Consider the following 18,754-nt stretch of genomic DNA (forward strand, 5'->3'; position numbering starts at 1 on the left):
TTACATATATATGTAATTGAATATATATATATATACTATAACGGTTTTTCAATGAAGATATTGACTTTGATACAATCCCCTGATCTTATTAAATTTCTCCAGTTCTGCCTATATTCATTTGAGTATGTGTCTGTGTGTGTGTATTAAATTCTATACCATTTTATTAACTGTGTAACTTCCTGGAACCCCATCATTGTAAAGGTCCTACACCACAAGGATGCCTCACATTGCCCTTTTCTAACTAAACCTACCTCCCTCTCGTTCCCCTCTCTTGCTTCCCTAACCCTGGATAACCACTAATCTGTCCTGCAGTTCTAAGATTCATTTCAAAAATGTTATAAACATGGACTCACACAGTATGTGATCTTCTGGGATTGACAATTTTCACTCAGCATAACCGCCGGGAGATCCATCCCAATTGTTATGTATCAATAGGCCATTCCTTTTTATTGCCGAGCAGCATCCCATGCTATGGTTGTACTGCAGACTGGATAACCATTCCCTTGATGAAGGACATCTGGGCTGATTCCAGTTTTCGGCTATTACAAATAAAGCTGCTTTACACTAAGTATTTGTGAAGAAGTATTTGTGTGAACACAGTTTTTGTTTCTTTGAGATAAACACCCAGAAATGCAATTGCTAGGGCGTATGGCAGTGCATGTTTAGTTTTTTAAGCAACTGTCAAAATGTTTCCCAGAGTGGCTATACCATTTACAAGCAATTTATGAGCGATCCAGTTTCTCTGCATCCTCGCCAACATTTGGTTATCAGTATTTTGTTTTGTTTTAGCCATTCTGATAAGTGTGTAGTGATAGCACCTGGCGGCCTTGTATTTCCATAATCGCTAATGACGCTGAACATCTTCCCCTGTGCTTACTTGCAATCTGTATGTCCTTTCAGTGAAACCACCGTCCATGCTTTGCACCCATTTTCTAATTAGGTTGTTTGTTACTGTTGAGCTTTGAGAGTTCTTTCTGTATTTTCAGATATTTGTCCTTTGTTGGACATATGATTTGCAAATATCTTTGGCCAGTCTATAACTTATCTTTTCATCCTCTTCACAGGGACTTTTACACAATAAAATTTTCTCATTTTGATGAGATCAATTTATTAATGTTTTCCTTTCATGGACATGTTTTTGATGTCAAGTTATAAACTCTATGATCGCAAAGATTTTTTCCTAAATGTTTTACAGTTTTATGTTTTACATTTAAGCCCATGATCCATTTGAATTAGATTTCATATCAAGTGTGAGGTTTAGGCTGTGGTTCATACTTTTTTTTGGCTTATGGGCGTCCATTTGCTCCATGTGAGTGTCTCTTGAGTCTGTGGAAAAATCCTTTCTTCTCTTCTTTTTCTGTCAGAGGGGATCTCTCTCTCCCTGTGTGCAAGACACTAAGCATAGCAACCTCCTTGGATTTAGTCTTTAGGGAATAAAAGTCAGGAAGGGAAGTGCCTTCTAGAAAAGTTAAGCTTTCTGCCAACTCTCAAACCTCCCCTGAGGAGAAAAGTGCACTGGGACTTCTAGCTGCTTAAGTGGGGAAAAATAATAGGAAAAATACTGGGAGAAAACATACGTTAACATCACAAAAATTACCTCGCAGGCAAAAGTTTTGCATGTTGGCAAGTATGTGAGTTTTCTCTGAAAAAATCTATAACATACATCATACTGTCAAAATATCCACAAACCACCCCACCCATTTGTTTAAATCACTGTCTTCAAGGCTCAGATTCCTGCTGTAGGAATAGGGATTCTTCCCTGTGGAGTGACGTGAAGTCAAGATGCTTCCAATAGAGAAGGCTCTTAGCCAAGGATGTGGGGACTCATAGGCCTCAAAATAGTGTTCTGTTCATTCAGGTTGGTAGGCTGGTTTCTTCCCCTCCTGGAATTGCAAGCAGACAATAATCTTTTAGGAGTCACTGAAATCCTACAATTGGGGACCTGAAACCCCTCTGAATTAACCAGAGCGGTTCTCAGTGCAGGCATCCCACTGCTGTCCTTAAACAACCTACAAGGAAGTGCATGACTTGTTTTTTCTCCATTAATTTCTTTCACAAACACGAAACAGTCAGCATTTGTGTGCAGATTCCCATATATTTGTCACTCTGTGAAAGGGGTACAAAAATGAATGATACAATCCTGGCTGAAAACTAAACAGAATAGATGAACACACACACAATAAAGATAATAAATGGCAGTATGTGATAGATGCCATTTACCTGGGGCAGTTAAAGACACAGACAATTCTACTACCAACATGTCCTCAACCAAATTAAGTTCTGTGTGGTAATGTATTACCAGACCCTAGATGTTGAGGATTCACCTATGAATCCTTTGAAAAACAGAAAAATTACTCACACACAGTTTCCAATGAGAGCTGATACTGAATGGCAGGTTCAAAACAATTATGGGGAAGAGAAGTTTGTTCTACTAACTTACAGGCTGGCAAAAGTATCACCTCAAAATCCAAGGTCAGCACAGATTCCTCCTTGTCTAATCCTCCTCAACGGATAGAATAGTAAGACACGATCTCTACAATCTCATTTTTTTATAGCCAGCACACATCAAAATGCCTAGAACATACAAGCCCTCAATAAGCATTAAAGGAATTGAAAAATAGACCCAGGATTAAAAGATTATTGCAGAGAGAAATTATAAGTGTTTCAGTTTACACATTTTCTCAGTAGAATTTCTGCTTGCACACCAGTCTACTAGGTAAGGGCCTAAGAGAGTGTTTGGCTGAGCAGCTAAGCCCCAGGCAAGCTCCCAGGAACCTCTTCATAGTAACAGAGAAATCAAAAGTATATGCCTATACAACACTTACAGAAGCATCACATATTTACTCAGGACTGAGTCTGTGATATTTCTATTCAAGTTGCTGTACAAGGCGAAACAGGTATTGAGACAGGACATGGAAGGGCCTCAGGCTGAGCAGTTTCTCCCCTGTGGACAAAACTCCATAATAGCAGAAACTCCATAAAAGCAGGATGATAGAGGAGGCTGGGCCCTGCCCAGATAAGAGATAAAAGACCCCATAATCCTCATCCTCGAAGTCAAGGAGACCTTCCTGACTACATATGTGCAGAAAGGCTCCTTGGAGGTCAAAAAGGGAGGCGGCGCCACCCCACAGTAAGTGATGCCAACTACCCATAGGCCTCTTCGCTAGAATCCATCTTGGCTAAGAGATGTGCATGCACACAGAGGAGGGCCCTGAGGTAGACCAAATACGGACTCAGAACCAGGCAAAGCAAGATGACTGGTCAAAGGAAATCTGGAAGAAATGCCCCATAACAGTGATTCAAACTACCACAAGGGTGAGACTCTCTCTCTCTGAGCCCACCCGTGTGTCTATCCACACGTACTGTACTTTTTCCTCTTAATAAACACTTTACTTTCTTCACTGATTTCCACCTCTATGTGAAAATTCATTTCTACGCAGCTGATAGGGCAGGGCCTTGTCACCGGCCACTGGTCCCTGGTGGTCTAGTGATTAGGATTCAGGGCTCTCACTGCCCCTGCCCAACCTCAATCTCTGGCCGGGAACTGAAATCCTGCTTCAAGCCGCTGCAGGCCGAGGCCACCCGAGATCAGTATGTTTTGAGATGTCACGTCTGCATAAAATGTAAATGAATCATCGTGGATTAAAAACAATAACATCCTTACACTCCGAATCCATATTAAAGAATCTTATAAATAGGACTAGAGCAGAAAAACAACAACAAACATTTGCTACTTTTACTTTTCACTCCGTACGGAATATAACACAGCCACAAAGGAATTTGGAAATTAAAAAAAAGAGGAAGCTTTTCTTTTCTTCCTGAGAGATATTGCTTACACCTAGATTAAGTTAAGAAACGAAATGTGAACCAGTAAAAACCATCTTAAATTTTCACTGAGAAAATAATTGGGAGATTTCTCTCTCTTTCTCAATGTTGATTTTTAATCTATTGTCTCTTGCCAGTCACTAACTCTCAGTGCATCCAACACCTCAACTGTTTTTTTTTCATTTTTACTGTTATCCCAGTGGCTCCAATTTCTGTGAATATTTTTAATCCTTTGCCTTCAAAGCCTGTATTTTGGAAAACAGTGCCTTCTAGCCCAGTCGTTCCTTGAGAGCATGGCTCTAGACCAAGTCAGGCTGTTAAATGATGACAGGCTGAAGCAAGGCCAGGGTGCCCTCTGCAATCAGCAGGGAGGTTAAGTTTAGGGGGAAGACTGCATCTCTCTCCAGGGAGAAGAGGCAAAGAAGAAGAAAATAGCTCTCCTTCATGTGCTTACTCTTCTAGCGAAACTATTTGGGAAATCTGTCCTATCCCCAGATGCAGGCTAAAGAGGTATACACAGGACATGAACAGAAGGAAGAAAAGTTCTTATATGATAACTTGACCGTTTTGGAGCAAAACAGCGCAGCTTCAGAAGCTTGCGCCAAGGTAGTGACTGAGGGCATACAAACCCTGCGGGGTATTAGTCATCCAATTGTGTACATAAACCACACCTCTCCTTCTAAGCCAGACTGAGAGACACTTAATTCATTAGATCAAACCCATCTCATGCCTTATCAGTTATTCACAAGTAAAGCTCACTGAATCATAATATTAAAAGGGGCATGAAGGCAAAAATATTGTCATGCATACATACGGCATGGCTTTTGCCTGCTGAGTCACATTCTGGAAAGCAAATGTAGCATTTATTTCCAGACATTGTCAGAAACAATGACTTAATGGTCCTGAGTTTGAAAGGAACAAGACAGAGCAAGTATATGCCGAGATTAATGCCTGGTAAGATGGAAACAGGACAACTTCTCTATCCACACTCAAGCCTGCTTGCACTCTCTCTCTCTCATACACACACGCACACACACACATACACACACAACCATCAGGTATATTTTATCTATGCATGCATGGGTATGTGTGTGCATTTATAAACAAGCATATTTAAGTTTTTATTGTTCCATATCCCCACTAGAATGTAAACTCCTCGAGAAAAGAGACTTTGTGTCTTTTTAGATACTAACAACCCCAGCACCCAGAACATGGTGGTCATTCCACAAATTTTTATTAAATGAATAAAATTACCTATGAGCTATGTGGTAAAAACTGTTTTAACATACAAATAATGCTTTTCAAAAAACGTTCCCCTAATACCGGTTTCCACATCAGAGATCTCACATAATAATTCTGAATAACACTCCCCTAACTCATCTTTCATAAAACTTATTAATTTAAAAGTATGACATACTTAATTCAGGTAGTGCATATTTAATCCATTAGTAAGTGTGTGTGCACATAAAGTAAATGCCTTTGTTGACATTTTATTGTATTCACATAAAAATGGATGGAAGTAATAAGGTGCAAACCAGAGACAGAATCTAGAACAGAAAACATTCCCCATATAAAAGACTTCATGCTTGAAATGAAAACTGATAATCAAATTTCAAGGCTTCAGAATGAAATCTTTTTTTAAAGCAATAATTTAAAAGCTGTGTGGCATCCGACAGATCTCTTGCCAAGGAGCAGAACTTGTTTCTCCTTAATTTATCCCATCTCACTATTTGAAAAGTTTGAGAAAGAACAAAGAAATTACAATTCTACAGTTAACGTTCCGTGCATTTCTCCCTTTCCCCCGCCTGCTCACAACGTCTAGAGATGATGATTTTATGACTTTTATTGTTGTTTAGACCAGTTGTATACTGGTAATTTTAGAGCCACACATCTTTCTGGAAAAATCTCAAGAAATTTAAAATAAAACCGTAGTGATGCTTTACTTCACGAACATGTCAGAATTCAATCCGTAAAAGCAACATGAGCGGGAAGTGTGGGGAAAATATATGTTTAATTTAACTTTGGTAGGCTTCATTCTCCAATTCAATTCCACTTTCCACTTAATTGAATGGGACAATATATGCTCTTCATTCTGGGGGTCTGGTTAACACTCCCATGAGAATGCACAGGAAACCACAAACATATACAAATCTAAGTGTGAAGAGGAAGTTAAAGATCACTCCATCAGAGAGAGAACAGACTTGTGGTTGCCAAGGGTGGGTGGGGATGGTGGGGAGGGATGGAGTGGGAGTTTGGGCTTAGCAGATGCACACTATGACATATAGGATGGATAAACAACAAGGTCCTACTGTAGAGCACAGGGAACTATATTCAATGTCCTGTGATAAACCATAATGGAGAAGAATATGAAAAAGAATGTGTATATATGTATAACGGAATCACTGTGCTGTACAGCAGAAATGAACACAACATTGTAAATCAACTATACTTCCATAAAATAGATTATAAGATAATAATAATAAAAGATCACTGCATCGGTATCTAGAATTACAGTACCCATCGTTGAACTGCGTTTTCAACTGCTACAATTATAGTTCTATTATGTATATTCAAAATTTGTCATGGGAAGGAGGCACGAGCAGATTGACAAATCCACCTACTAACCCAGCATTTACGATCAAAATGGTCCTAAATTACTCAGAAGCGACTGTCACTTCTGGCCATCTCCTTAATCAATTCCACTACTTCTTGTAACAAATCTGATTTGACTTTAGTTATTTAACTTTAATAACAGAATATAATTGAGTGTAGCCAGATCATAATTACAGTGAAGAATTATGAGTTAAAAGAAATCTTTATATACTTCCATGGAACTTCTCCAGCTCTCAGAAAGTCAAATTATTTTTACTTCTTTTTAAAAAATGAATCAAAATACATTTTTAAGGTTATCACTATGTGTTTTCCCCCCAATACAGATTCACATCAATTAAAGAAGGGCTGCCTCCTGGCTGTACAGTCCTTTGCCTTCCCCTCATTCTGTAAGACACTGAAGTGACTTAGCGTGAGGACAGGGGAAGATAAAGAAATTTCTACACACTGATATTAACAAGACCTGAAAGAATAAAGTGCTCTATAAATGTAAAATTTAAGGAATTACTTTTATCGTTACATGCAAATAATTGTTCAATCTCACTGTGTAATCAAGACATAGATAACTTTCAGTCTTAAGCAACATCCCTCAGGCTCCTGCTGCCTATTTCTGACTCATTTTCTCCCTCAAGTCATGAGGGAGAAAGGGATGTCATGAGGCATGTCAAGTCTGACATCCATTTTAATCTAATTTCACCCGTGTAAACATGCCGTACAAGGGGCACTAAGGATGTGTTCTTACTGACATCACTACCTAGAAAGAGCTGCAATATGTTCATCTGAATACATATTGAGATTAATTTGACACAGAAATGAATAACATTAAATCCAGAATAATACTGGATGGGGGGCGGGAGCAGCCTTCAATATGCATACAATGGGAAAGCGGACCCAGAACAATACCAAAATGTCTTTGACATTTCCCCTAGTTTTCTCTGTAAAAACCAGCAATGTAAAGAATTACAGCAATGTAATAATAACCAGCAAGAGAGATGATCATACTAAGCGAAGTAAGTCAGAGAAAGACAAATACTGTATGATATCACTTACACGTGGAATCTACAAAAATGACACAAATGAACTTATTTACAAAACAGAAAGAGACTCACAGACCTAGGAAACAAACTTATGGTTACCAAAGCAGAAAGATGGCAGGGAGGGATAAATTAGGAGGTTGAGCTTAACATATACACACTACTATCCATAACATAGATAATCAACCAGGACCTACTGTAGAGCACAGGGAACTCTACTCAATATTCTGTAATAACCTATATGGGAAAAGAATCTGAAAAAGAATAGATATATGTATATGTATAACTGATTCACTTTGCTGTACACCTGAAACTAACACAACATTGTAAATCAACTATACTCCAATATAAAATAAAAATTAAAAAAACAAATAAAAGGCATCCCCCCAAAAAAACCAATTAGCAGGAAATCTGCTCTATAAGTATCATGTTTAATAAAACCCCTCCTTAACATACAGACTCTAATGTGCAGGAGAGGTGGAAAACTGCAGTCATTGCCCGCGAGCTTAGTCCAAGAAATCTGGGATCTATCCGACGCTGAATATTCTCATTTGAAAATGAAAACACCCAACTGTTAAAACAAAAACTATTATGCTCATCCATTCCTGGCTTCTAAAGCTTAGCAAGAAGGAGGAGCCCTTCCCCAGCACTCACCTACCACATTCATTTCAAAACAGAAGAGGGTTTTCTTTGATATAGTTTAGCATCTCTTCCCCTAAAATCTACGCGCTACCATACTTTCACCCGCATGCCCAGGGTCCCTCAAATGTTTCCATATCTGACTAAATGCTGCTCTTCTGTCTAAACAATAGTGATAAAATAACAACAATAATAATACATTTGTTGATCTCCTAACATGCATCAAGGTTTTACATGCATTTTCCTACTGAACCTTCACAACAATCCCATGAAGTAACAGCTAACATTTAAGCCGCATTTCACAGAGGAGAAAAATCACGTTTAAAGAAATTAAGTCACACAAGTCACACAACTATCAGTGGCAGAGGCGAGGCCCAAACCCAGGTCTACAGCCCATTCTCTTAATTACAAATCTCTACAGAGCAGGCGGGCTCAAAGAATCACTTCGTTTCAAGTGTTCCGTTTAACAAGTCAGAGACTAAAGATCCAAAAGACTATGGCACAGCCTCGTTTTGCTCCTAAGTCTCTATGGTGATATTATATCATTGAACACATCTACACCCCAAGCCTCCTTTGGGTTCCATAACTAACTTCCCTGGCTCTCCATTTAACTACCATTCTGCCTCTCTTGTGCCTTTTCTTCACCTGTCAGTGTCCTAAATATCAGCCTTATCTAGAATTCCATCCTCAGCCTCCTCTCTAGTTAGTCTATGCCAAGGCTTTGCAGCCTTTCAAAGCAATGCCCAAGTTGCTAAACATAACACTCTACTCACTGTTCCTCCCTCTCTACCTAGGGCTCCCATTCTTTCAACTACCCCCTGTGCACTTGTGATTTATATCCAACCCAAGCTTTGTCTACGTTAAAGACTCAAAAACTCCAATTTCCCATAAACCCTTTATTTTATTTCCCATAGACCCTCTGCACTCACCAGTGTCCAAAATCTCACTCAGTCCTTTGTATCAAATCTGTACATCTTCTACAATCTCTAACACCATCTCTCTTCCGTAGAGTCAGAAACTCTAGGGAGTTTCTCGCCCTTAAATCTGATACATTTTCTCACGGACCACATAGAGTTCATCCTTAAACGAGCGAATCTGACCTGAAATGTTTCTGGGCCAGGCTGTCCTATTCTCATGGCCACTCTCCAGGATAAGCTTCTCCTTTTCTCTCACATGAATGACTTCATCAGCCTTCTCCGAGTTGGTTTCCCTGCTCCAGAATCTCTCCACCTCCGATCTAAGTTCTTCTTGTTCGTCAGAGACACTCTTTTCAAAGAGATCTGACCACGTCACCCCCTTCCCCACACACTCCTTCCCAACTATCTCAGGGTAAAAGCTAACCCATGGGAATGGCACTAAGGAGCCTTCAAAAGCTGACCAAACTACTCCCTCCTGTCTAGTTTCCATGCTTCTTCCATCCTGCCCCTCATCACTCTGGAATAACTGCAATTCCCAGTATACACTGTATCCCTTTGAGTCTTCTGTTTGGAATTAATTCCTCAAATAAACCATCTTTTGAATTCCCTCTCATCTTTTATATAAACCCTATCAACACACCATTAACATCTTCCTCCTAACCTACTAAAAGCAGCACTTTTCGTTTAGGGAATTTTTCTAGGCTCTGCATTTCATGCTTCACCATAAGCTAGGTCTACCTGGGGAGAGGTAAGACTAGTACCCAGGTCTCAGAGTGACTTTTCCCAAGGTTAAACAGCTAATTAAAGAAGTATTAACTTTCTAAATGTCCTCTGTATCTTTCTTTAAATTACAAAAATAAATGTTTATCAATAATAGTTACCTAAGTGATATGCTAATATTACGAGAAACCTCCATTAAAAGACTTAAAGCCACGTAATAAATCACCTGGGTCATGCCTTCTCTCACAATAATCGCTTATTTATGCATTCCACTTACCATATTCATCTACTAATTTGTGAGGCAAAATGGAACATTCAAATCATCCTCAATATTTTTATGGTTTCGTATTATTTGTGCACTTTTCCCCATGATCCAGGCTACTGCCATCTTGGCCCAATGCCAAATAATATTAACATAAGAGAGGTATTAAAATCACATAAAATATTAGGGAAAGTGCTCAATTTTATTATCTATCTCAGTAAATGGGAGGTAAGAGAAAAAGGTCCTAAACCTTTGGGCAATTTGAGAAGTCTGAAACTGAACTGGAGACTAAACATTCCAGAAAGGGGATTCATCAAAACGAATGAACATTTCACGAAGTTTTAAGTAGGTGAATGTGTTCATTCCTCCCACTCAGGTTATTGTATTCACTGCTTCTCACCATGTTTTAATTATACAAGAATTTTCTGCAACTCTATTCATAGGTAGTCAAAACCGCATGTGAGAAAAAAACTTCAGAGGAGGCCAGCAATGGATCACTTCAGTGGACAGATGAACGACAGTGGCCCACTTTCTCTTATGCTAATGGCCTGAACAGACAAATCCTTAATTTACAAAACTTATATCACAACAAGAAAATGCAAGGCTTAAGGCGCTGGGCTCAGGTACCAACCTTCGCTGCTCTTCACCGTGTTCTCCTGAAGGGACCGTGAGGCATTCATCCATGTGTCCGTGAAGCAACCTGAGGACGTCACCACCAATCAGATACCCTAGAAGGATTGAAATGCAGTCACATTTGAACTGTCATCATCAGATGTTGACAGCTGAACAGATCATCGGCTCCAATCTCCTATTTTCATAGACAGAGACACAGAAGTCCAACAAGGCTTAAGTACCTGGCCAAAATCACAGAGATGGATGGTGCCACCTGCCTGCCACCTCTGAGCCCTGGGTTCCCAAGTCCCACAGTTAGTGACGTTCCCACTATTATACATGACCTCAGCCTCATAAAACCCTCCACTAAACGTGCAAGCCTGGATAGGCTCAGATTTGAACTTACATAAGTGAGAACAACCAGAACACACAGATATGTCCTGGGAAAACCCTGATGTACAAGCACTGCTGTGATCCAGTCCTAAGTCACGCACCCTGGAAGATGAGAAATCTTGACAGTAGCTTAACTAAGCAATACCCCGAGGCCAAAACACTGGAGAAAATAACCCCTAGAAAGCTAGCATGTAAAACACACACAAAAATAAGCTAAAGCTGATGATAGCATAAAAATAAGAGGAGATAAACCTTAACACAAACTTCACTTTTAAATAGCAATTCAAATGAGTTTCTTAAATGTCATGTATCTGCATTACAGAATATTTTGACACAAACAGCTCTAATTAATTTACTCATTATCACAAACCCAAAGATGACTGTCAACTCTGCATCAGGGACCAGCCCCCTTATGGAAGTGGAGTTCTTACCTTGGGCTGCTTCACTTCCTGAGCTGATTGGGGCCACGCTCCAGAGGGTCTGCTGGAAAGCGGCGTCCACGTGCACGCTGCCGTTGCCGTAAGACAAGTGCTGCATTAGAAGCAAAAGAAGGCATCACTACAGGCTCTGGATAAGTCTCAACACGGAAGTGCTTCTGGAAACTCAAACTGAATGCTGCCAAAGTGGGAATGTCCACAGAGAGCCTCTGTTGCAATCCCGTCACTCAAAAATGAAGAGACTAGCAGGAAAAAAATTAGAGTTTGTATTTGACTTTAGGTATTTTTCAGCTTCCTTCTAAGAGTTACTACTTAAGCCACTAATCCGAAAACACAAATAAAATTAATTTATTTGTGAAAACAGACTATTTTGTTTTAAAGGCTTACTGATGGGCAAATTTGGACAGATAGTAGGCCCTTACCATTAAAATTATAATTAAGTTTTTACATATCACACTGACAGTGTGTTGACAATGAAGTAGGTTAAACCTACTGGACTAATGTGTTAGTTTCATGGGGTCCTTTAGGAACTTTTGTCTACAGTCTGATGTAATAGCCATTAGATGGCAATATTTCCTAATAGGTATCAAAAACCAAGACAATACATGTCCTTCAAAATGCAGACATTACAAATTTCAGATGTTCCTTCTTAAGTCAAATGTATTAAAAGAACATCATATTTCACATCTTTGAGAGCCATAATTGATGAGTTCTGAAGTGATAAGCAAAGAAAAACAAAATTATGAGTACAGACAAATGACTTGCTTATTTCACGAACCATTACCTGGCTGCTGCTAGAATTTCAAACATGCAAAGAATAACCACCTTTTTTCTTGGAGTCATCTGAGTAAACATCACCAATATTCCTATAATGTTCCTGCAACACTTTCCAATGCTGATGACAGCCTAAGCTTTTAAAGACTTCAATTGCACTAGAACTTCCCCAGATATCTGACCTTCCTAGTTAGACAAACAGCAGTCACAGCATACAGAGTCACACTGGTATATGCCACAAGCCTTTCAACATCCAAAGGTCTCTTCTGCCTAAATATACTAATCTCAAGTCACCAGCAAAGGTAGGCATTTCGTTTTCTTTCTCTTAAAAACAAAACCCAAGAAATTTGTGACATGTGACATATATGTAATTATCTTATCAGCAATTTTCCAATCAATAAGATTAAAAGTGGAGGCATCAGATTTAGCAATAACCTGCTCTTACCCCTCTCCCATCTCAACCAGCTGTCTGCCTTTTTACAACCGCCTTTCTACCTGGACCTGTCATTCTTAGGCAAAAATCCAGCTAAGATGTCTTTATTGAATTAATTTCTTCCCTAATATATTAAAATTCTTTAACTATTTACAAATAAATCATATGCCATCTGCTTCCACAAACAAGAAAAATATATTTTCCTTCACAGCCCTCATCACAATGTGATCATTTAGTGTATTTTTCATTCTTCCTCTTGTAAGCTCTCTGACACAGGCTCACAACTGTATCCCTAGCATCTAGCAGGGTTACTCAATAAAGAAGTATGTGCAGAAGTGAACCAAACCTTTAAAATCAAAGTAGCGTAAACTTGAAAAAAATATTTTAAGTTATTCCATAAATGTTCCTATTTCAATGACCTGAGCCAAAATAACAGCACATACACACCAAAAAAAAAAAAAAAAAGAAACCTGTAAAACCATATGGATTTTATCAAACCATCAGAAGACGATTCAAAATACCAATGCTTATATTTTTACTTTTGAATTCAAGTGAAAGCTCATGCCATATCATGATAAATAGATTTGTTCATGCATCCTTGTCCATTGAATATACTATGTGTAAAGCATCGTGCTAAACATTAACACATTCCCCACCATGAGGGTGCGCGTAAGCTAGAAAGGAAAGTAAAATATACCCACAAAATGCTGTGAGTCAGTGTTTTGAAAATGTTAGCTGAATTGTAATGAAAGTGCTACCAGAATTGAGAGAAAAGAACACTTGGACCAGCCTAACTGGAATAGAGTTCATTGTCCTGGGCCTTGAGGACAGGTGGTATTTCCACAGGAGAGACAGGGTTCCATGTGGGATGAGGCATTTGAAGAGCCAGTAGGATCATCTGGCCTGAGCCTCACATTTATATACTTAGAGATGCTGTCTCCAAAAGTCTGTACATACACTGAATTTGGGTAAGTGTATTAACAATGTTAACATGCTAAGTGTAAATATTTTTAAAAATACCAAAACTTTTACGAACTAGTTTGGAGATTTTCATTCTTATTACACCAGAAACCTTGTAACTGGAAGTGGCCTGGGCTTTTTTGGTGCTGTAGGCTCTAATAAGGGAAATGGTACCCAAAGGGGCAGAGATACGGGAACATACAGCACAGCAGAGAGTTTCATCTTTGGGGCTTACAGCATATACTTAGAAAGAGAGTGAGAGATAGGCCTGCAGACAAAGCAGGTGTCAGATCAAGGACCTTCTAGGCAATAAGGAGCTACTGCAGTGAAAAAACAATGGGGGGGGGGGGAGGACGAAAATGTAATCTTCAAATCATATCTAAGCCTAAAGGTACACAATAAATATAACCATAAAAAAAGGAAAATTTCAGTCTGTTGGAGAAAGTAAAAAAAAATGTCCTTAAGATCATATTACACCATTTAAAGTTACCTAAATCATGTCCACTCTTCTCAAGAAAATATTCTCTAGGCATAACTATTTTGGATGCTTCTATTTAATTCTGCCGCTTAAGCAACAAAGGGAAATCTGAGTAAGAACCACACAGGCTTGTGATATTAAATATTCAGAATGCAGTAACAATTTCAGTTACTGACACTAAGATGGGTTATCCTTAAAGCCAAAACAGATGTTGTCAGAGGTTGAAAGCAAAGTTGACCTTAGGCTGAAATATGTAACTGCTCTAAAATTTACACACCCACCAGGAGCCCTGCAGGTGCTTTGGGGAGTGATCTGCTCTCTCCTATCACCTTGATTCTCACGTGAGTGACTCTCAAGTTCTCATGGGCACACAAATCATCTGAGGATCTTGTCAAAAAAAGGCAAATTTGAATTCAGGAGGTGTGAAGGGGGGCCAACCAAGGCCACTGGTTCAAGAAGCATATTTTGAGTAACAAGGCTTTATATGATAGAAGCACGAAATCTCAAGAATAGAAAAGATATTATAAATCACCTCCCAGGAGTTCTCAACCTGGACTCCACTTTGATACTTTTAGTTCCCTTTGTAATCCAGTGTATATATTTTATGCATTTTAAAAGATAATGAAACAAAGAGTCAGTAAGCTTTCTCCGACTGTCCGAAAGGTCCAAGGCACAAGAATTTCTAAGAATATCTGAATTCAACTCTTATCTGATGCATTTATTCACTCATTTATTTCTCTCATATTAAGTGTCAGGCACTTGGCCCTGGTGATGCAACACACTAGAAAAATGATCCTCCAGTGACAGGGAACACAAGTAAACAAGATATATCACCCCTCAGACTTCACTTTCTTATTCTGAGAAAAAAACGAGGGACACAGAATAGATGCTCTTTCCAAATGGAACAGTCTATGATTCCATCACCTGAGCCACAGAGAGAAAAAAAAAAGGCTCAAGGTAAATAAATAAAAAATAAATTGGTTGATACGATGAAGAGCTTGAAAATATTTATGATCACTGTCTTTTTAGCTATCAATATTTTTAAGCAACTTGAGGGAGTTTGGTAACTTACTAGGCAATCAGAACACCTAGCATTTATTGGAAATTCAGAGGTGGGTGTGAGAGAAGTAAATTTTTATGAGCCCTAGAATAGCTTTCTTTTAAGCATTTTTCATCACTTTTTACATTGTGGGGTTCTGCTTTTCCAATTTACTTTTAGACAGTTGTTTGGTACTGCTTTCATGGATTTTAAAAATCTGTCTGCTACTGTATAGCACAGGGAACTCTACTCAATACTCTGTAATAACCTATATGGGAAAAGAATCTAAACAAGAGTGGATATATGTATATGTATAACTGATTCACTATGCTATAAACCTGAAACTAACACAACATTGTAAATTAACTATACTCCAATAAAAATTTTTTAAAAATCTGTCCGTTTCTATAGGTGACAGAGAAAATTATTCAAAAATCAATGTTTCAAATGAGAGCAATCCAATCCATGGGTTGAAAACTCTTGGGCATACCATGGTGATTTTTATATCTTTCTAACACAAGTAAAAATTATTTTGCGTGCTTTACCTTATTTTGTTTAGTTTGAAAGAGATTCACAGTAATACCTATTTGACCATATTTCCTCTCTTTTAAATTGTATCTTGCTCTTATATTTAAGCTGCTTTGATAAAGCCTCCTTTAAAAGAAAAAAATGAGTCGTTCCAATGGGTCAAAGGAAGTTTTCTTCCTCTTAGATATTCCTGAAAAGAGGATTAGAATATCATTTCATATTAGAATATGAAACAGCAAGATTAGAAAAGACATTATTTGGATGAGTGGCTTACAATCTTTTCTGGAGATGAAACCCTTTATGCCTGAGAAATCATGTACAAGGTTCATCACATAAAGCAGAAAAGGGCGGAGCGTCCTAGGTGGAGCCTGGGCTTCCGGAGCCCAGTACAGTCCACAGGATACCTCCGCAGAGGACAGAGTGAAAATCAATCCTTCAATCCGTTTTAATCAATTTAGCATCCCAATAGTTGTCAGCTTGATTAGAGCAGCAAATGCACAATTAGATAGTTCAACCGTAGCTTAACCGTCACTGTTCGTGAAGAAAAATTAGATCAAAGGCCAATAGACACTAACAAATGAAAAGTTACAAAGTCAATGACAGGACATGTTTATTTTTAGTAGTTAGTTTTAACGGATGTGTTTTCAGCCATATTGCTTATTTATTTTTAACCATGTCAGCATCTTCTCAGAATATGAATCTGGCTTTCACATGATAGCCCTTTATTTAAAATCAACTGTAATTGCCTCTTCACTTCTCACTTCCCAACTTTCTTCTCTTCTGGTTGAATATCTACAGTTCTTAATAGGCACAAATCTCCTGGGAAAATAGTGATAACAACTCACTAAGCAATTTTTATATGTGCCATTCATAGAGCTAAGAGTCTTGTCTGGATTAAGCATTCAATCCTCTTAATATCCCTGTGAACTAGGCTATTACCCCCATACTGCAGATGAAGAAACTGAGGGTTTGAAGAGGTTATATGATTGGCCCAGGCTCATGCTTAGCAGGCTCCGTACCAATAAACGTGTGTGCGTGTGTGTGTGTGTGTGTGTGTGTGTGTGTGTGTGTGTGTGTGTATGACCAATTTTCAGTTATTCAGCTTCAGTACGAGGATTATTCCAGCTGCCGCTGTTTAGTCCAATGTCTTTTACTGCCTCGCTTTTTGCCCTTTCACTTCCTCCAGATCCTTCTCACTAAGTACCATGTAGGTCCTTGAATCCGTGAACATAATACTGTATACTCTCACTACTAATTACTCACAGTGGAAATGTGAGGTAATAATTAACTATCCCTACACCCATAGAAACATCCTTCAGCATCTCTAACCTAAACCCTAACACTTAGTTACTGTCTTACGATACTCTCCTACAGTTCCATGGGTTTGGTTTGTTTTTTCCACTATATTTCTTGAGGGTGGAAACCATGTGTAATCTGTCCTTGGTCATTCCTGTGGTTTCTACTATATGCTAGGTCTATACAGATGATCACTAAACTCACTGACTTCGTCATCAAATAAAAGTGAAATTTTAACCATCTGGTTGGCCAACTATCTGGAGCTCTATATAAAAGGTTATCAGAAAAGGAACTTAAATAAGTTGGCTAAAATGTAGCTTGAAAATTATCTGTGAATGTAATTAATCATGAGGTTTACTTATTTCCCAAAGTAACAGAAGGGGAACCTCAGGCATTACAATTACTGCCATGGTTTGTATAGTGTTCTTTAATTCAAAGCATCTTCAAAATCCATCATCTCATTGCTTCATCACAGTAACTGTGGTGGCTAGGGAGAATCATCACCATTTTGCAAGTACAGAAGCCAGAATTCAGGGAATTAAGTGACTCAGGAACTTGTTGGTAGAATTGATGCTATAAGCCCTGGCCTCAGTGAGATTCTGAATTTTCTCCTCCTTCTGTGCATAATGATACCATCCTGTCAAATAAACTCTGCTGTGTAGTGGAAAGAACAAGTGATACAGCAAAAACATGCATAGTTATGTCCAAATCAAAATAAGATATGTGTAGAATTTACATACTAAGAAGCATGCATGAATTATTTTTATTACTGCTATTGGTTTCCAAGTAAAACTACAACTCGAAATGTCTGTCTCCTGATCAAAATACGTCACCTTCACATATACAGCACAGGCACACAGCAAGGGCTCAATAAATGCTTATTTGACGAGCTGACACCTTGCATTGTCCTAGAAATGTGTGTGGTGCCTGTTTCCACCTACACTGCTTAAGAGACAAGAGGAGAGAGATGCTCCAGGCCTCCCTTTAACTCTGCACCATTAGATGCTCCATTTAATTTAATAGTTCCTGTCAGTTACACAAGGCCCTGTTTCACCACTTCCCCGTCTTCATCATTACCTCTTCCCTCTTCCCTCAAAGCAAGTAAAACCACACCCTTCTTCCTAGAAATGTTTCAAAATTGGAACTAATTGTGTTGGTAAGCAAAAATTGACTTGAAGCACCCCCAGACCCACCTTATTTCCACATTCACAGAGCCCAAGGGTACCAACTACTTACTTAATTCTAAATCAATTACACACAAATAATATGTTGATTTAAGGCAGTAGGAATACACTTTCTATAAACTAGCATGAGCTTAACTGCAATGATGCTCTATTTCTGATTTTTGTTTCAATCATCCACTATGATGTCTGGGATTTTTTTAATGTGGATATTCATGTAAAGTTTATAATACCATATTTTATATTTGTTTGCTTTCTCAACCTTAAAATAAAAAGAATATTTTCACTGACACCCTTCACACTTCCACTGATTTCAATATTCTGCGAAATTCTGCATATGATTATTCTTTAGCAAAAATATAATTTACTACAGAAGTTAAATAGATATTGGCCTCACCACAAAAGTAAAAAATACCTTCAATGATTAAGCATAAACTTCTTTCTTCAATCTCCCATTTCCAGCCCTTTCCCTTTGAAACAATGCAATGTCAGTGAGGGAATTAAACTGTTTTTTTATTTTATTTCTCCTTTCTTAGCATGACAAGTGTTTCTCACATAATAATCTGCTTTCATAAATATCAAAATAGGTAACCACAGCCTCATTAATATAGCCTTC

The 18,754-nt window shown here is 38.4% G+C and overlaps 1 protein-coding gene across 1 annotated transcript in view; it reads right to left on the minus strand.

The window, feature by feature from the left end:
- RYR2 (ryanodine receptor 2) overlaps positions 1-18,754 on the minus strand; it is a 537,153-nt gene that overhangs the window by 411,025 nt on the left and 107,374 nt on the right. Inside the window, exons 9-10 of the mRNA XM_061190410.1 lie at positions 11,444-11,543; positions 10,639-10,735 (exon numbers count right to left, since the gene is read on the minus strand). Coding sequence (XP_061046393.1) covers positions 10,639-10,735; positions 11,444-11,543 — 197 coding nt within the window. The remainder of the gene's footprint in view (positions 1-10,638; positions 10,736-11,443; positions 11,544-18,754) is intronic.

The sequence above is a fragment of the Eubalaena glacialis genome, chromosome 1 (genome assembly GCF_028564815.1).
Source record: "Eubalaena glacialis isolate mEubGla1 chromosome 1, mEubGla1.1.hap2.+ XY, whole genome shotgun sequence".
Taxonomy (NCBI): domain Eukaryota; kingdom Metazoa; phylum Chordata; class Mammalia; order Artiodactyla; family Balaenidae; genus Eubalaena; species Eubalaena glacialis.